Source organism: Folsomia candida, unplaced genomic scaffold (assembly GCF_002217175.1).
Source record: "Folsomia candida strain VU population unplaced genomic scaffold, ASM221717v1 Fcan01_Sc001, whole genome shotgun sequence".
Lineage (NCBI taxonomy): Eukaryota > Metazoa > Arthropoda > Collembola > Entomobryomorpha > Isotomidae > Folsomia > Folsomia candida.
Genome location: NW_019091193.1, coordinates 27,971,465 through 27,992,016, shown reverse-complemented (window position 1 = coordinate 27,992,016; position 20,552 = coordinate 27,971,465). Strand labels below are relative to the sequence as shown.

The 20,552-nt window shown below is 39.8% G+C and overlaps 1 protein-coding gene across 1 annotated transcript; it reads right to left on the bottom strand.

The window, feature by feature from the left end:
* Nucleotides 1-226: 226 nt before the first annotated feature.
* Nucleotides 227-20,495, bottom strand: LOC110861775 (leishmanolysin-like peptidase). Its single transcript, XM_022110905.2, has 16 exons — nt 19,771-20,495; nt 5,993-6,093; nt 5,301-5,331; nt 3,898-3,980; nt 3,644-3,761; nt 3,382-3,569; nt 3,056-3,219; nt 2,916-2,952; nt 2,607-2,832; nt 2,508-2,543; nt 2,287-2,441; nt 2,018-2,144; nt 1,781-1,940; nt 1,541-1,707; nt 1,345-1,464; nt 227-1,270 (listed from the first exon to the last, which is right to left on the bottom strand). The coding sequence occupies exons 1-16, from the start codon at nt 20,008-20,010 to the stop codon at nt 1,130-1,132; spliced, it is 2,094 nt and encodes a 697-aa protein (XP_021966597.1). The 5' UTR covers nt 20,011-20,495; the 3' UTR covers nt 227-1,129.
* Between the last annotated feature and the right edge of the window lie 57 nt (nt 20,496-20,552).

Genomic DNA, 20,552 nt, shown 5'->3' with positions numbered 1-20,552 from the left:
ACATTTATTATTAAGTATTTCTGGACGACTGCATGGTGGCGTGGCGTGGCATAACATGTTTTGTTGCCAATATGCATATGAATTAACATAAGTTATCAGCATTGCAAATGTACGTGATAGGGTTACTTGCAGCCACACTTGCAATTTCAATGAATTTCCAGGCGATAATTCAGTGAAAAGGAGAGGAAGTTGGAGGTGATAGCTCAGTAAACTTATGACATCCACATTTTTTTAGGCCTTGTGCAATTCTTCAACCTTTATTAATTGACTCAATATTGGCATCGTCACCATCATCATTCATCATTTTGATTAACTGTCATCCAGATTACAGTTACTTATTTCGTTACTTATTACATTAGCATTAACACTGGTGGAAGTACTGTTTTTAGAAGAAGAAGACATTGACAAACAATCTCATCTTGGATGATAAAGAAAACCTATTTCTTTAAATCTACTAACTTCGCCAGCACTCAGACTAGATAAAAAAAGGGACGAATAATAATAATAAGATAAGACAAGACCTTATCATACCTTTTACATCTTCTATCTACACTTGCATCTGTCTAACTTATAATAACACAGTTTCAAGTTGCTAACACAAGTTGGAAAATATATTACAAAAAGTGGGGACAGTTTCCCAGTATTCCAGCCTCGAAAGTTCTTCCCTGCCTATATTTACTTATCTAGCTATCTTATCTATCACGTTCAATAAACTCGAGACAAATCATAACTTATCTTCATATCACAAAGAGTAATGGGGATTGGAAAAATCGTTGAAAGTTTTGTTTGGGAAACAATTCTTAAGTTATTATTGTTTTTGGAATGTGAAATCAGTGCTTCTTCTTCACTATTATTCTGTGCTGTAGTGCATGTAGGTGGTGCTGATATTGGCGTCCTTCCTCCCAAATTGTGTCCTGCTACATCACCCTGCTTCCGTCGGTTTGTTGTACTGAATTGTTATTAGATCTGGAGGGGTTTGTTTGATCAATTGATTTGATGCAGGGATCATAAAATGTGCATGCAACAAGTCCATCACCACCAAATCAAATGTTTACGGGACGAGGAATCATATCGCCTGCAGTAATTCTATCTCTTTTTATTATCCTTCTTCTTGTCGCAGGAATGATTGTCACGAGAAGCTCCAAGAGGTCAAAACAAATAGAACGAGATAAAGTGGGGACATCGTAGGTATGGCTGATGAACAATCCAAATGATCCGAGGGTTGCTCATCTTGACTAATTTCGTAACTCGAACTCACCCCACTGCAGTCCTGAAAGTTGCAAAGGTCTCCAATTAATAACTAAGTAGTCCAACTCTTTTCAAGTAATTTGGTTAATATATTACTTCACAAAATTGCGAGCATGGTGGACATTTAATTCCGCCTCGATGAAGCCAACCATTTGCTAAGAGTTGAACCCGAATTTCCTGGCCAGTGTATGCACATGTAAATGTACGGTTAGTGACCTATGCATCAAAAAGAAAAGATGGTAAGGTCAGATTTAGGTAAAACATTGTTACTCCAAATCGCTAATGGACTAACCACAATGTTGAGAAGCCCATTATCACAAAAATATTTGTAGCAGCCGGATCCCCAATGTTGCCAGTGCCGTTTTTGATGGCAAGACCGCTCTTCCCACATTTCTTTCGTGTGGTAGAAGCACTTTGATTGCTCGCCGTACTCTTCTAGGGCGAAATTCTTTTCGGGTTCTGCACGAGTATCATAATACTCAAGTTATACATATAAAAATCATTACAATTTAATCGAAACTTTTGCAATCACCTGGATTATTCTCCTCATAGTAGCAATGTGAACCTCGAATCACGACGCTGTTTGCTCTCCAGGTGAACTCTTGTACGTAGGGGCAATAGTCTGCCAACGTGACGGAGCCACCATAATAAGACAGATTGTTGTTAGGAATGTTTGGCAGCGAAGGAAAGTTCTAAAGTGCATATGAAGAATAGTTAAATATAAATAAATAATCGTAAATATTTAAAGATAGTCATTCTAGATACTCACTTGGTACACGCTTGGCAAAGGACCCGGGTACTTGACAAGGTTACACAGAGCGACAGAGGTTCCATCATCCGTGCATTGTGTCTCTAAAGGTTCTGCCTTCACCTTACTGCAGTATGGCACAGGATCGCTGCAATGAAACAAATTATGTAACTTTAGTCACACGATTGCACATTCCAAAAATCATAACTGTCGACTCCAATAACTCGAGTCTCAATCAATTACGTTTTTAATTTGAATACATGTAAACAAGCTGCTTCTCTTTTAATTACCTAGTCGAGCTTTTGCTCATCATCCACTCCATGCACGACTTTTTGACGAAATCACACCCCAGACCATGTCCCCAAACGAGGTGTTGCGCCATGTCGTAATTTGCCTTGTACCAGCCAGTGTCCTCCATTAACGCTAGCGTTATGCGGGAGTAGACCTTGCAAGAGATACAAAATTTACGTTAACAAAAATAAGTACAACAACAATTTATTCAAGATCTCACTGGATTCTGGGTGTGCGTTCCCGTCATTGCTTCATTCTACCCAAGTAAAAAAACACATGATTACTTATTACTTAATAAAATGTAATTTGTTTACCAAACCTCAAAAATTCTTTTTTCCCAATGTGTCAATGCAGTGCCTTCCTCGCCCTGATCCTCCAACTCTGCACCCTCCAAATCACTGCAGTTAAAATGGCGTCTTACTTCCTCCACGACTCGGGGAGTGACAATCATTTGCATCGTTCTCGTCACGTTCCCATCTCGTACGCGCCAGTCGGGTCGAGTCACGGTCTTTATAACTCGGTTGCTCCACTGGCGAGCTTGCATTCTGTTAAAAATATAGTGTAATCATCATCATTTTCAAAGTGTGTGTGTGTGGCCATTTTGATAAGAGCGTCATAAAAGACTTACCCTTCCGAATAGGGTGGTTTTCCTTTCGTATCACGAGCTGTGGACATAAATAATAAAAAGATACATTTGACGTGATTATTTGTACCCAGGAAAAATAGCTATACTATTATTTGCAGGTTTAGTGCAGACTTGGCACTCACGGGTAAGCGGATTTCCTTGGTCGTCTCTGTAGAATGCGTAAAGGGAGACGGAGAAACCTAGAGCGTGGAGGATTTCATGCTTCACGGTGGAAATCAGTGTGTCCAACTCTTGTGGTTTTGTACTGATACTTTTCGGACACAGATTTGCATGCCCAGCAATTGGCCTGAAATAAATACATAAATTCCGTCACCCAATTATCACTTTCAATTTCATCTTCCTTTCTTTAACTGTCATATTTATTAATGCCCTCAACGACACAAACGAAAACCGCAAAAAGATAACTTCCTATCAGGAAATAAGTTTAGCAAAATATTTTATTTATTACCGATCTAGTCCAGATTCCTGTTGACAATGTGCAGCGTACGCCACCGTATAGCCCTGTCCCTGTTTACATCGCTGTGTTTGCACGGCTGAGACGTAGAAGACGAAATCCGCATCTTTTATGCCAGACCCGGCAGTCGAGTTTTCCGCAACTTTGCAATTATGACCCTGGTTGTCACACACGCGACAAGCCTAACAGCACACACATCGTTGGGAAAGAATAAATAAATGCGAAATATTATTTCTCAAACTCCTCAAAATCTCACATCCAAATGTTCCTCCGGAACTTGGACTTCGCCACACATCGTGCGTGCTTCACACTCAACGCGACAAAATGGATGAGGATCGTCCGCCTTGTAGTAGACTTGTTGATTTGGACACCGTCTAACCAACCAAAAAGGATTATGTCATGACTTATTTCTCACCATTTGTCACCATCTCATCTCTCCTCACTTATCATCGGAAGAGAAAAATGGCTCAAAAAATCTCACTTTTCCTCCCATTTTCCTCTCTCACTCACCTATTTAGAAGAATAGCCCTCTCCGTCCGTCTCACTTTTAGAGCCTTTTCCCAATACGAGACTGCTTCAGGAAGCACCGTGTTCTATTATTTAATCAAAAAGGTTGCCATTATAATATTTTATTCGCGAATTACTCATCGTCATTATGCAAGTGTGACTATATAATCCAATCCAAGCAATCGGATTCATCGTGATTCATGACACACTAGAAAAAAAGAGCATATACTGAAGATGCAATTTCATCTCAAAGCCGTGCATGTCGTAGTTGTTCCCAATTTTACAGTGGTGTAAGGTTGTTTTTGTTGTGATTGCTTATTTAGATCCATCCTTATCCTTCCTATCTTTACAGACTCATTCCGTATGCACATTTAATTAACTTCTTTTCTCACATCTGTCTCCCTACATAAGTAAATGAGTAAGTAAATGGATGCAATATTATGTGCATCTTCTGCTCGACTGTAACAAAAGGACGGCAGGGGGTTGCTCGTCGTTGGTTGCATCGCATAATCAAAGGCACGACTCACGATCACACCGCACCATTACACCATTTGTCTCATTTTGCCACCCAGGTAAATATCTAAACTATGGTGAATTATTTATTGTACAATTATACAATTGTCGTCAACATCGTTGCATTTAATGAATAGCTTTTGCGATCTTCACGAACTTTTTGGAATAAAGAAAAAACTTTTTTTGTCTTATCAGGAAACTGCTAAAATTATTCCATTTTTGAGACGAAGGAAATCTGAACATTATTCCAAAGTTGTATCTTGAGCTTGACTTTAATCCTTCTAATCGTCCTCCTTCTTCCTCCGTCGTCCCCACTTCTCGAAGTTCAGCACGTTCTGCGTCTCCTGCTACTTATGTATGTATTATGGGGAAGCATAGCTTTGCGAGATTAGTGAAAGTAAGAGTGTATAAAATTGGATCAAAAAGAGTCGTGAATGAAATCCCATTTTAATTCCGAGTCTTTCCTCTTCTACGAAATAAATCTGGCCTGGGAATGAAAAAGAGGACAAAAAGTAATCAAGGATCGTCTCCTGCCTACGTTGCCTCAGGGATGGAAAGATCTGCATGAATTTTATTTAACGTCGTCATGATGCCGAAGCGTCGAAGCGATCATCGTCATGAGGTCGTTCGTTGGTATGTACGCGTGCATGGACGTATGCCCCGGCTTAAATCATTATTGGATTATTGGATCCACTTTAGTGGTTCGCAACAATACAGAAAATTATATAAACTCCCAAAATCAAATCAAATCTGAGCCTGTCTACATCTGCGTGCGATATGCGGCTGCTGGGCATCCATCGAATTTAAATAATATTGTTATGCAATTGAAGAAGAGGAGGAGAGGAAAAACCACGATGAGGACGATAAAGGAAGGGATTTTATGCTCCACTCACATTAATCAAGTCCTTCTTCTCTGCGTCCAACCTGCAAATGATAAAACACAGGGAATGAAATAATAATAATGACCCATTATTTATTATTAGCTCATTATTGTATTGAGTCATCATTAAATAAACGTTGCCAATTAAGAAGATTATTTAACATTTATTTACCGAGATGTTAGCTAATAAGCTAAATATGTAAACTGCGTTACACACACACACACACTCATCTTACATATTAGCTCTCTCAACATGAGAGGTGTTGCATTAATTAGCAATAAAGAAAGGGAGACTGACTTCACGTAAGAAAAAAGAAGTCGTCCCAATATTCATGACATTCGTCGTTCCTTGCTTGCCTGCTTGCTAATTTGTGTCAAGTAACCAAACCAAACCAGCACACAAACTGGAATCAAGTTTCCTGAAAAAAATTTGGCTAGTGCGAACTCTTCAATATTTAAGGTTGGCATAAGATAATAAAAAGTTTGGCAACAATTCATAAATTCAGCATGGTCTTCACTTTACTTAATTTTGGTGTGTGTGCTAGTGGTGCAGTGAATGTGAATGAAAATGAAATGAGAATGACGCAATCTCAACCTTAACGAGTAAACTGTTTGTCAAAACATTTAGTTATTAGTGTTTTGTCATCTCGTAATTTTTTAGCAGGATGAAGAGAGAATTTATATTATTTGCTTCTTATTTATTACTTGTGGACACTGTCGTCGTAATAGAGCACGATTCGGAGGGGGTGGTCTGCACTCCGTTTCTTCATGATGTGGTGGTGTTCAATGAATACTCCGTCGATTACCTAAAACAAAGAAAGAAAGAAAATAAATAAAAACTTTAGTCCAACAAATTCATCCCCAAGTTTTGACGGAAACGAGGGAAAGATAGCAGAACGCAGGCGACGACGACGACGACAACAACTTTCTTGACAAAGTACAAAGTGATTTGGGTGTAAAAAAGTAAAAGAGTCCCAGTTGGGGAATTGAAACAAGGTGGTGCTGCATAGTTAAATAGCGAGGAGCAGTAGCAGCAACAATTGTACGAGTTTTTTTAGATGGATACACAGGTACTTGGGTACTTTTTGTACATTCTGCATCTGTACGGAGGATACCATGACCTCGATGGATGTATGGAATGGAAGAGTTAAGACTTGTGTGTATTCTCCTTTTCAACAAACGGGACGCGGAATGAAACCGCAATTCAGAAATAAATAAAAGTGAATTCTCCTTCTTTTTGGAGGGCGGAAAAACGATCTCATTTCGGGATAATGTCCCACGTACGTAGTAGTAGAAAGAAACTTGCAGGTGAGGGTGAAAGAAAGGATAGAACGCCAACTTTTTGGGGAATTGAACTATTCATGTCATTCATGTACATAAACTTTAGTGTTTTGGGTGTATATTTGTATACGTAGTTTGGTCGGTGAGAATGAAATCATGTAAAAAAACAGAGTAAAACGGGAGTAAATTTTGTGACTCAAACTTTCCAAAACGGTTTTCTGTCCGATTTAAAGAACGACCGAGCGGAGCAGATAGCGCAATAATACAACTTTCTGAGCAAAGCAAACTAGAGCACAATTTTGGTCCCACAAAGGAATCAGGAACCGTAATTATGTTTCGAAAGGAAGGAATCGCCCAAGTAACTTTGTTGCCTTGATGTTGATCGCCTGGTTGGGACGACATATCATTACGGCAGCGCGGTGTGAAAGTGTTCATGCATGTGAATGACAGCTCTTTCAACTAAACGACTCCTCTCTCTCTCTCATGTCAACGACGACGACGACGACGACGACGAAGGCGAGGTGAACAGTTTGAATTGAAAATATCTTGGAATTTGCCACACAAGGTTACACAACCAACAACCAAGCTGTTCACTAGCGTGCACGTACAAATGTGTTTAATGGAATGGAAATGTTATAGTTATTGCTGCCCTGCCTGCAGCCAGTAAAGTCTAGACGATTTCGCTTGCTAGGGTTTTTTTGAAAAAAACAAAAAACCAAATTGTGCAAAAACATACACAATTTATGTACATGTACATATGCATGCTTTGAAATCTTAGACGATATAATGACCCTTGTAAATGTATACACTTCATTCATATCATGTCCACTACAAGTAAGTTGAATTACTTTACAGAATTAATGACAGACAACTCAAAAGTATTCTGGTTTGGATTGCACTTAAGGAACTGCATCTCACTCTAACGATAAGATTTAACTGGATGGAACATGATAACCTAAAAAAAGTGTGAGGCTATGCACATTTGTACCTCTTCAACCGTACAATGGACATGGTGCATTCTTGGTCGGTCAACTGGGTCAGTTGGTACATACATGGTTTTTAGTTCGTATAGGATTCAGCGATCATCAGCCGTTTGAGTTTCACAATTTCTGCTGGGAAACATGTTATGCAAGGGATTCGTCCTTTTACTTATTCTGAAACTGGAGCACATTACATCCAGCTCGACACACTACGTCAGCATGTCATTGAAACTTATTTGCAACATACGAGGTCGGACGGTATGGTTGTTATTATATTATTCTATATATTAATTTTGATGATGAGACAGAAAATCGAGCTCTAAGATGATACATAACTAGTAGCAGACTCTATTCACACATTGTTTGTTGTGGCACAATAATTTCGCATCATGCAATGTACACAAGTCTAAACTGAACTTTAACTTGAGCTCTTTCCGATCCGCTCTGCTTCCATTCAAACCGGGTTTTCTTATTGCTTACTTACTTTTTGAACAATCTTCCATTTTTTGTGAGGAACCAACTATATATCATTCTAAAGAAAAAAACATATTTTGCGCAAAGGTGAGAAGGCTGTTGATTGTGTTGCGCAAATAAAAATAGGTGGCCTTCGGAATGAAATGAAAATAAAAATGTATGAGCCTCGCCGTCCTCGTCAATCCCACATCTCCGAGACAACTTTTGTCCTGATAACAATATTTACAGAAAGGGAAGAGGAAAAACAAGACGCAAGAAGAACTTTTACGAGTCGCCACCACAAAGTGTCCTCGTTCCCGAGATGATAATGTTGCTTGGTGGTGGTGGTGGTGGTGGAAATGAGATGAATTTTTGCCCTATAACACGCAAGTATTTCTTTTACGAGATGACTCGTCGTCGTCGCTTGCTTGCATTAATTCAAAATCTTGAGCAAAATGTGCCTTTTGCAAATCTAAAATTCTCCAGTCTCCAGATTTGACTTGGCACAGGGATAGAAACGAGTCTACTTAATCCTACTGGTTTTCTTGGTGAATTGATTGGTGAACCAAGAGCCGAAAACAAAGTAGTCAAGTGGAGGATGTGGTCGTCGTGGCGTGTTCGATGATGCCGGAGAGAGAGAGAAAGTGGTCTCTGGATTCACCTTATTTGATCACTTCACTACTACTACGACGGTACTTGGAACTGTGTCCTACTACTACGACCAAGTCAATAGTCACCCGCCCATAATATTCATAACGTGTCTATGTAACTTTGGGTCGTCGTCGTCGTTCTGCCCGAGGAAGAAGAAGACATATCTTCTCTCCTCATCTCTCCTCGTCTCATGTTATCTCTCCTGAGAGGTGAACATACATATCACCAACAACAGCATATTGCCCACATTGTGCACTTCTTGCTACGTGATCACCAACTACAGCGTCGTATTGTTGCCTTTTATTGCGTGGAACGAAAGGAACAAGTAATAAAAGTATGCAGGGGCGCAGATGGTTGTTGCATAAGACGCTGATGAAATTAAACGAGGAGCAAAACCATGCAATACTACATACCAAGGAGGACAAAGTAAATGTAGCAAATACTGATCCCGACAACTTCTCCGGTTATCTGGAAATGTTCCCAATCTGGTCAAAATCCTAGTCGCAGAGTTGCAGAAAAGAACAAACTTCTTGGATTAGATTGGATTTCACTCGAGATATTATTGGGTCATGAATTTGTCTCCAAAAACAAACTCAATCCGACCTCTCTCTCCTCTCGATGACCCGTTTGCATCACTCTCATCGAACAAGATTCCTTACTTTACTTACTCTCTCGCTGGTCATAATTAATTTAAGACTTGGTGCAGAGGGCGGATATGTATTTACGAAAAATCGCAGAAATAATGTATTCAATATTTACGATAAAACCATAAAAATACAAATTTATATTTCTGAATATAATCCTGTGGATTGATTTTTTGTGGTTTTTCTCTGAGAAAAAAAACTCCCGTATCGTTGAAATATTTACAAAATGTATGTATTTTTGAAAAAATATGCAAAAGGTTTACGTATTTTTCAAATAATATTTATAAATACATTTATATGTCTGAAAACCCAGAAACATGTAACAATAGGTAAAAGTATTTTGAAATTCTAGTAATCTATGCGAGCAAGGAAAGACACTCACAAACTTTGATCGTGGGTCATAAAATGAAATAGTTGAAAATAAATACATGTCCTCCCTCTGCTTATCTCGTCTCATTCGAGAGGTGATTTATGCAATTCCTCCTCCTTCTCTTCCCTACCACAACCTTTCTCTCTTGCTATCCATAACCTTAAACTTTCCGGGACAATCAATTAGACAGGAAGGACACGGCTCATCAGAAGAAGAACAACTTCCACATTTTTCCCAACTACTTCTAAATACCACGTACGTATGTATAGCCTTGTTTGGATGGCTGAACTAATATTTGCTACTTTTCTCTCTCTCTCTTTCTCATCTCCAGTCAACAATGCATTTATGGCAGCTTTCTCTTTTTTCTCTCTCTTTCCATCCAATCCACCTGGCAATGCAATCCTACTCCTTCTTCTGCTGCTGGCTTTTAGTCCCACTCACAGGCAAATTGTTTCTCTAGGCAGAAGAAGCAGCATCCCTAATGGAATGACCATCATCCATCCATGAGGAGGAGAGAAGTACGCGTCTTGGTCTTCTTCTGAAAAATTGTTTACGTTATCCTCCATCATCTTGCCCAACCAAGCAAGAACCAAGACCCAGAAAAACCCACGCAGCCGAGAAGGAAAACAATGAGAAAGGATTCCTCACATTTCTTCTTTCTCTCTGCCTTTCTTCTTATTTCCCTTGCAATATTTATCATCACCTCAAAAACTGAGTGAACAGTGATGGAATGGATTCCCAGGCTGGAAGAATTCCTATTTCTATTTTACTCCTCAAGAGTCCCAAAATCCATCTTCCCCGCTAAATGAATCGTGTCAATAGCTAATTGAATGAAAAGTAATGGCACAATTCCATTAAATTTAGTGCTATGTGCAGTCGAGCACTATCAACAAAATCCACTCAACCTTTACTCAACCTATACCCAACAAAATAATACAACAATACAAAAACGGGTACGTACAACACGGTATCAAAATATTCATGTTTTTTCTTTTCCTTGCCTCACAACAACCACCACAGGCGAGGCAAGGTCCCGTAGGGAAAAATTGTGAGTCTCTCCTCTCTCGGAAATAATTTAGATGGGTGGTTCGGTCGGATGGATGGATGGCTGGATAACAATGGAAGGGAAGAAGTAAAGTGATAATTATTATTATTTGAGCCACGTTGTTTGCGTCTCAATATCCACATCGGTCTGGGGAAAGGGGGGCGAGTGAGTAAGTGAAGCGGGGCAAATTTCCATGGAGAGAGGAATAATAATTTGGGATTTAATATGCCCCACAAAACATAAAGGCACGCTCCAGGAATCACAATTCCTTCGAGGTCGTCTTTTCCTACGTACGAGATTGGGCACAAGGAGAAGAGGATGAATTGCATGCAAACGATAGGTGAGTCGTCGTCGTTCCTGTTACATTTTCTCCTCAAGGCTCTCTCAGAGTGGAAAAAAACATGAAGCGACTTCAAATCTAGACCGGAATAAAAATGAGATGGAAATGTCGCACGGGTTGTTTTGTTGCTCCTCCGCTGTGTACGTTCTCATTTTCACCACGACTTACTCTGGAATTCACTCAACGTCCACCCACTCATTCGTTCTAAAGCGTGGCACATAGACGACCAATGACACCACGATGGAGTGACCGACCATATTTTGGCAAAATGAATTTGTTGTTATTGTTGACGTCAGAGGAACAACAAAGACAACAATGAATGAAAAAAGGAGTAATGAGAGAGCTGCCGAGTAGGTTCTTACTTAAAAGGGGGTGCTACCACTGCTACCTACTAATTATAGGTGACAGTCAGCTCACAATGGAGGTCTCCCAGCGTATGCTCTCAAATTTTGAGCAAACTAGTGTCAATCGATCACAAATTTAACTAAAATTAAATTCGCAAAAGACATGCTCTCCGAACGCTCAGGTTTGGCAGAGATATTTTGATACAAGGAGGAGAAAATTTGGCAAATTTTACACTTTCCAAATTTACTCCGCATTTTCTCCTCTTCGGATGCAAATATCTCTGCCAAACATTGGGAGATCGTGTCTTTTGCAAATTTCATACTACTCGATTGCCACTAGTTTTGTCAAAATCTGAGCGCATACGCTGGGAAACCTCCATTGTCAGTAGCTTAGTAGCAACGCCATTGCCATTACCATTATCTTGAGACAAATTGTTGGACAATGAATGACAGATGAAATCACACCTCGACAAGGAGCCGTCCTATCAATTATTTTTGGGCTCGTTAGGCAGCCAGACTTTTAGTTAAGGATGGCAAAAAATGGAAAAAATGTATCACTATCCCTCCCTCCCCATTGTTTCTTGCGCCCTTGCCAACACCGCTCGTTCTTGATTCTTTCATTTAGTCGCAAAATGATAAATAATGACACAATTGATTACATTTTGGGTCACTCTACATACATACACACCGCACGTCTCTAATCAACTGTGATTAAGAAGGAATCAATTTTTGTGGCATTTTTATTGTGTGTCTCTCTCTCTCTGAAATTGCAATGAGCTGCCTTCCACACCTAATTTATTTAGCGTCATCGAGTCCACAGAAAGAAACGGAGGACGGAATCAATAAAATCGTGACTGTGATGAATCAAACTTTGATCAGTGCAGAGTCATTAATTAACTGAGAATGAATCGGCAGTAGTGCGGATCGAGCGAGTAAGAGTCGTTACGTACGTGTGTTTGTACGATTGAAAGTGCGCTGACATAATACGCTGTGATAATTTAAACAACAAATAACAACAGCAGCACCAGATCAGATTTGCGAGAGAGAGAATGCGTCCACGGCTTCATTAGTATTCCTCAAACTCTTTGATGCGACTGCTCTTTGATACAGATCAATCATGACGACGACGAGGATAACAATTAAATCCACAACTTTCACTTTACCCTTAATTATTTCCTACAAGACGAGATGCTCAAGCAGTGCAAAACTACTTGAAATAATGACTCAATTTGCTTGCATTACAGGCAGAATCAATTTCCAGATGGATTTGCAAGACAAAATTTTACTTTGTCAACAAAAATGGTCATGATTTATCTTTAAAGAGCTCCTTCTTATCAGATAAGAGGGAGCAGGACTTGGTGAACATTACTCTAATAATTATTATTCCTGCATAATCGCGAAACAAAAGTGACAATGCATTCTATCAAGAATTCTAGGTTTTAGTAGGAAGTTGAGGATTCCCGACACATAATAACGAACCGGTGGCTAAAGGGCACGATAACATCTTGATGTCTCTCTCTCTCAGTAAGTCAGGTTGTACACGGTCGGTGGATAAGTTGTGAGTGGGTGGAAATGGATCTAATTAAAATGGATGATGATCCTTAATTCCCATCGAGACAGGAAAGCATGTCCGTCCGATGAACCTCGCTCAGCGTCATTTATTTTAACTTAGCACCGGATTTTAATTCCCTTTATTTCTTCGTCCATTATATTTTATTGCATTGCATTGTATCAAGTTCAAGGAGAGAGAGGTATTTTAATACGTAACGAGACAAGTGCTTTTGCATACACATATTCACCTTCTTCTTCTTCTCATTGCACAAAAAGAGACCTTGTTCGTTCACATTACTTATTCTTCGTGTCGCAACGAGCCTCACATTGTCCAAGGCGAGAGAGAGACGACATAATCACTCTGCAAGTACCCATTGTTCTCTCGCACTTTATTATTCGGCAGCCTCATCTCTAATTTAAATTCTGATAGCAACAGGTCCTAATTTCCGCCTTCTAACAAAATGGTCGGATTAAGTTTTAATGAACTTTGTTAAACTTATGCATGCATTCATATTTCATCCCTGGCAGCACTAATAATCCCCCGAAATGAAGGGACTGATTATACCGACAGCAGCTTAAGCTGGTGCTACTCGTGTAATCAAATCTTGCCTCAGTGTCACATGTCATCCATCATCATCATCACGCACTTAAAGCCAGCTAACATCCCGACCGGAGATGAAATTTTCCCGTGAAATCTCAATCTCATCAGGCAGAGTTACATAAATCCGGGAGAGTCAGCCACGTGGGCGTCCGTCCAGTCAGTGCATAGTTCCAGTTCAATCCAATCCAATCCACCCACACCCACACGACGACGGGCGGAAAATGTTGGCCAAAATGGGACTACAAAGCGCCGCACGTATTTGTATGAATTCATGCATGAGCTGTCTCGAGTATAATACGCACGCCGGACTGCGGATGATGATGATGAATCAGAGGAAATTAGAAAAGAGACCGAATCCGGGATTTATTACGGATCCATCCAACACAAGGGCTCGGTCATCAGAGGCCGTACAGATACAGTAAATAAATCTCGTTATTGACTCTTCTTTTTTTTACCCACTCGGTTGGTCGGTCAACATGAAAAACCAACTGTCACATCGTCACCCATCATCCTTCTCTCCCATAACGTCCGTCCAGTCCACCCAATTGACGACGACAAGTTGTAAAAATAAGGCCGAAGAGATAAACCCAGAGCAAATAACTCTTCTCCAAAGTCAACTCTGCTCAGGAGGAGAGTACGCCAACCTGATAATGACAGATCTTGATGTCCTTTGGATATATGGTAGTACCCCCTCTGAAAGCAAAAAGTGTGAAGCGGTTTGATGCCATGGCCCAATTTACGCCCGTCACACCCCTTTGAAAGCGCGCCGGATGCCAAACTAGCTGCACTAAAAAATTCGCCAAAAATCCAATTTTGTTCGGATTTTCATAATAGTTACATATTTATGATCCCACATAGTTGCTTTATCATATCAGATATCAATCTGAATTTTTTTGGAATTTTGAATTTTTTCAAGCCATGCCCTTTTCAGGAAATATTCGAAAATATTGAAAATTTCTGAAAAGTTAATTTTGCAACTGAATATGATAAAGGGACTATCTGGGATCACAAATACATAATTATTATGAAAATCCGAACAAAATTGGATTTTTGGCGAATTTTTTAGTGCAGCTAGTTTGGCATCCGGCGCGCCTTCAAAGGGGTGTGACGGGCGTAAATTGGGCCATGGCATCAAACCGCTTCACACTTTTTGCTTTCAGAGGGGGTACTACCATATATCCAAAGGACATCAAGATCTGTCATTATCAGGTTGGCGTACTCTCCTCCTCAGAGTTAATATTATTTTTACGATCTTATCAACTTTCCATTATTAAACATCAATTCTGCAAGTCGAGCACGTCAAGTAAGTAAATTGACAAAGTTCCAGTTTTACTTTGATACACGTAAACCAAGCCAAGTTTTCTTTCAGTCAGTTCAGTCATACATCAGTCAGTTCAGATCAGTGGAGAGGGAATTTGATTAGCAGAGTTGAAAGGAGAAAAAAGATGAACCCTTTTCCTTCCTTGGGGTCCATTTTCTTGGGAAGTTGGGGAAAGTGGGGTATGTAATGTATGTATGTACATCAGACCGTGTCCACATTAAGGAGTTGCTCCAAGTAGGAGATAAGTCTAGGGATGTATTTACATGTAGTTCTTATGTACACACTGCTGCGGGTGGTGGAGGGAGAAAACATCAAAAGGTTCCATCTCATTCTAATTAAAGATTTACAACTCCATTCCCTTCCTTTTTTGCACATTGCTACACAATGTTGGAATGAGAGATACTGTGCACAACGAAGCCTGCATTCCTGTCTGGACGAGAGAGAGAGAGAGATTGGATTTCAACTTCAAACTCTGTGCAGTACATTCAGCTCGTGTCCCCCTTTGCAAAAATTTGAATCCAGAGATTTAATTTGATAAAATCAGACGGAGAGAGAGAGACGAAATATGAGACTTGCTAAAAAATAATTTTTCGTCCTCCATGTTCTCAATCCCTCCCCTGCTAAAAGTTAATGCGACGATGTTTAAGTAATGTCACAATTTGACACGATTGTCTTACTTTTTAGCCAGCATGCATCCGGTGGGATGAGCGAGAGAAAAAAATGCAAATGTGAAATTAATTCGGCAGCCTTTTATTAACAGATTCCAGTCAAATCCAGTCAAGTCCATGGAGGAAGGAAGAACAGTGTGACGAATGGAATGGAATGAAATAATGAATGACCAGAGAAATTAGAAAGCTGTAGCGAAACATGCAAAATATTGGCCTTCACTACCAAACCAACTACTGGAGCCAGACAGGCAGCAGTTAATGGAAATGAGGATTCACTCACTCACGCCACGGGGCAGAAAACAAAGTCTGCAATTTTCGCAAAAACCGGAAAGCAAAATAATCAAACAATTAAATTAATGGGTGACTAACTAACTAACTGACTCGAACGTTCAAAGGGTTTGGTTTAGTGTCTCTTGTGTGTGACCCGTGATAACGGAAGAGCAGTTGTTTCTTCTTGCACATCTCACAAATAATCTGTGAGAACTTTGAAGTCATGTAATAACCACTTTGTTTATGGACTGACGTCGCGGTGGTGGTGGTGAGAAACTTATGTAATTGATGCCTCTATCCCATGTAACATCAACTTGCTGGATTTGATTGCAAATTTGCAATGGATAATTACTACATGGAGTGACATCACGAGATGTGGGGGAAGATAAGACGAGTATAAATCAAGATGAGAGACGACGTTACCATATTTATTTAGCTCGACTTGAACCTGAACAAAGCCTAATTTCCGGTCGTCTCTCTCTAGTAATGAGTAATTTTTCAATTAGTGCACTTCATTTTATGAGATGATCATAGCGGAAAAGTGCAGTATATTTACGTCCATCCATCACAATTAATATGCTACATAATCCCTACAATTTAACCCTTTTGTTTCTCTGTAACTTCCCAATGACCACTTTGTTCTCGGGAAAGGAAATATGCTCACCACTATTTTTATTACCGTCACTTTTACTGTATTTTATTATTATATTGTTATTATTACTGCATTGTGCACAATAATATTTCATGCTGAGTGGTGGTGCATTAATTTGCCGGGATGACAGAAGAGGTGCACAATTACAGAGTCCAGTTTCCTCTCTTTTGTTTCATAATCCGTAAAGTGCAACTCACTCGCTCGGGTCGTGAAACTGAAACATCTTCCCACGAAGAAGAAGAAGTAAATAAATAAGTAAATAAGCCTAACCTCTCGACTAACCATGAAAAGTTAAATACGCGAGAGAGATAATAAAATGTGACCGACGACGATTTTCCCAGGGGCACAAAAGTCGCCTTCATTCGTTCCTCGGCGGTGACAGCGAACGGAGGAAATCTCTCGTCTTAAGGTGAAGACGTGAGCAAATATTGCGTCCGTAATGAAATGGAAATGTCGGCTTAGCCAAAACCAAATTGGATGAATATTATTATTACGCTTATGCCTACGAGTAAGGAACGAGTGAGACTATTAATTGCTTTTTGATCGTCTTTGCCAACCAAACTTTACAGAGCCGCTATTACATCAAAGATCAAACTAACCACCACCACAGACAGTTTACAAGAGTGACAAAAAGTTAATTATTCACATTACACATATATCCACTTGTTCAGGCAAAAACCTTGCAGTAATAAGTAAACGACTTGTTATATACCGCGACTTGGACTTCAAGGTTAGGAGACGTCATCGTCCATCAGCAAACAATGTAGCCAACAAGAAGGTAAAAGTCGTGTGTATAATGCGCATCTGTCAAACGCAAGCTGGCAAACTATTCAGATATGATGATGATTCGGAGAATAATGAAATGTCCACGTAATTACCTTAGTTAGAGGTGCACGCTTCTTCAAGTTATGCAAGCAAGTATGTGCGCCTCCAGAGAAGATGCTGCCAAACTAAAGTAATTTCTGAGCTAAAGTTTGAGATTAGTTTAATATGTATATCCACGTCGCGTTTTGTATCGCATTTCACGTAATCAATTCACATTTACCCAAAATAAATGTTTATCTAATTTATTATTGAGCGAGAAGAAGACTCAATTGTTTAAAGCTCTCACTATTTATTTATCCATCGCATCCTCCTCTCTCTCTCTCTCTCTTGTAACACCTTTGTTATACAATTTGATTGTGTTGCGCAACTAAACTTTACTTGTCCCATTGCCACCGCGGCGACAAACAGAGATTAATTAGCACCCAAACATAAAGTAGTAGAAACTCGAGGTTCGTTCCTTGGTGTGGATTGGATTATTTATTATTCTTTAATTAGGAGGAAATCGAAACTTATTTTGACTCGTGTAAATAAATAAATACAGAAAGGCTAGAAAGACACAACCTCAAAGGACACACATTGATTCCGGCTGAATAGAGGGGATGCTAATAGTAAGATGAAGATGAAAGTATTATATACTTTGAAAATAAGTAATTCGAGCCTGCTCGCCAAACGGAGATCCATTATTATTATTACGAGGAGGAAATTAAACTTCGTAGTAAAAATAAGATGCCTTTTTTTAGCAGAAATTAGATTAGGTACTGTCTTTTTAAAATCTATTTAGAATCGTTTGATCTTATGAATATTGTAAAAATCCACAAATATCTAATTTAATTTGCAATGTTAAATAAGCAGGCTGAATTACAAGGCAGGAAATATGTCATAACGCAAAAGTATGTAGGTACAACTCTGCCGAAAGAATGTCTCAAATTCCCAGAGAGGAATGAATCTGGTCAGGATGCGTCGAGTTACTACACAACTTTTTTTCTCTTTTTTAGCAAATGTGTGCATGTATTCGAACGTGCGAACTGCCAAGAAAGAAGAACTGCTGGAACAAACTTTTATGCCAGGACTTCAAATAAATCTGCAAGAATTTGTATCCTCACCCACCTCACCTCCCATCATGACATGACTTATCGGTAATAATTTCCACGAAATGAGTCACGTCAGTCAAACAAAAGTTATAGAGTTAAATTCCATTTGAGAGAAATCTGTCGAAATTCGGCCCCAATTTGTGCAGCGATTCAACCAAACCAAACCACATCATAGAAAAATTCTGCTTCCCTTTTCTCAATACTAATCCAAACGCAATAATAGATAATATTCGTTTCGTTTCGTTGCAATGAGTGATTGCACAATGGGAATGGATCATTTTTATAAAAGTTAAATGTTCAAATTGTTTCTGAATTTTGAAATGGGTCAGCCAACTGACTGCACGTTACTTTATATAGTTACGCTAACCAATCTAAGCCAAACCACACAAAGCAACGAGGCATGTATTATATTTATGTATATTATCGTATTGTTTTGTTATTGCGTGGATGCATGGTTAGAGTGTGAGTGAGCCAAGGGCTGTATTACTTGATCACTCTCAGTTTCGTGACTTTTTAGTTGGATTGACAATTGATTTAGAGACGGGTCACGTCACCCGAGAACGTAGAAGAACGTGGTGACTAAATAACTTACAAGGATGAGATGATTGAGCACTTATTGGCTTCTCGAATTACGCAACGACGGCAATCCACTAAACTGAACTGAACTTGGTTGTACAAATTGTCTCAACTTTGAAACCTGAGGAAAAGGAGGATGAGACTTTGACATTAAATCCTGACACACACGGATAATCTTTACGATAGACACGAAAAATCGGTCCACTTTACTGCGAAAGTAATATAAACGGCAAACTAACTATATACACATCACTCGCCCTTTCGATCCAAATTCAATCCCCAATTAAATTAGTGGAGCGGATTGTTGTGCCGCCACGAAACCTTCATTCAATTCAGATGAAGAAGAGATGAGGTGGATTATTATTAGTTTACTTTTAGTTTACTTTAGGTAACGTTGTGGTCATCGTTTCGTCACATGCTTCGCTGGTTTAAATCCTCATCATGATCATGTTCATCTCATCTGGTGTAAAAGGCCTACTAAATAATTGCACTCCTTCTTCTCAAAAATAGTTGAGACGAAGAAGAAAACTTAATCATAGCCCCAAATCGAGGCAAAAAGTCAAACTTGGTTACTATACTAAAAGGAGAAGAAGAAAGACTCAAACTTTTTTCTTCCTTAATACTCGCCTTATCTCCCTTAATTACCGACTAGCTACACAGCAATTACGAAACTGGGTAAAATTAGGCCATAAAAAGTTCAGGTCACTTATCAAACCTCATAATGTGAGAACTAAGAAATCGGGGGGAATACTTGTCCTCGCAATTCCTCAAGTCTAATTTCAGATAAAGTAAGAATACTTGATATTATTGGTTTCCTTACCTCATGCGGTTTCGGGTATGCGTGGTTACACTGATGATGATCGTGGTGATGATGAGCCACACCACCCCCACTCGACGAGCACTGCACCACCCCCACAAAGAGGCAAGGAACTAATAGCAGTATTAATAGTGTTAAACCGAGGTCACAACCAAGGACTGGGTCAAGTTTGTGGTGACGACTAGTCCTAAACTTGTGGGGTGGCCGCCGGGTCGTCGTCGTCGTCGTCGTTGACAAGCTCATGGTGTAAGAAGGAGGAGGAGAAAGTGGCGATGACGGCGACGGTGGGGTCGAAAAAAATGGTCACATCGCTTTCTTGGTGAAGTCACTGCCTGGTTATCCACTGCTCGTCGTGGGGCTAATCGAGGAGAGAGAGATGCAGCCTCCTTCGTCCACTCGGCGAGACTGCGGCCAAGAGCGAAGAACATCTTCCTCCACTTCTACGACTACACGGACGTTCGTTGGGTGACCACCTGCTTCTCTCACTACTCGCCTCTGCCTCTACATCCCCTCAACAACGCACAGTTTTCTGCCAAATGCATGTATATGTACGATATATATATGTATGTGTACGAGATTGAGCACTGTTTCCGTTTTTGAGCAGTAATCCACGAGAAACACCCGGTCCTCCCTCCACATTGGCGACAGGGGGGATTTTCGATAAACCAAAACAATGGGTGGACAGAGAAATAAAGAAGAAGTTAAATAAGAACGGGAAAACGATGTTTGTTGTGAGGAGCGATACGTGAATCCTGGAGAGTAAACTTTCCCTCTCGACGACCACA

Coding starts and splice junctions, on each gene's coding strand:
- LOC110861775 (XM_022110905.2), bottom strand. CDS start 20,010: ATGAGCTTGTCAACGACGACGACGACGACGACCCGGCGGCCACCCCAC. Junction 3,981..5,300: donor AGAAGAAGGACTTGATTAAT/GTGAGTGGAGCA, acceptor ATTAAATAATAG/AACACGGTGCTTCCTGAAGC. Junction 1,271..1,344: donor CATGCTCGCAATTTTGTGAA/GTAATATATTAA, acceptor TGCAACTTTCAG/GACTGCAGTGGGGTGAGTTC.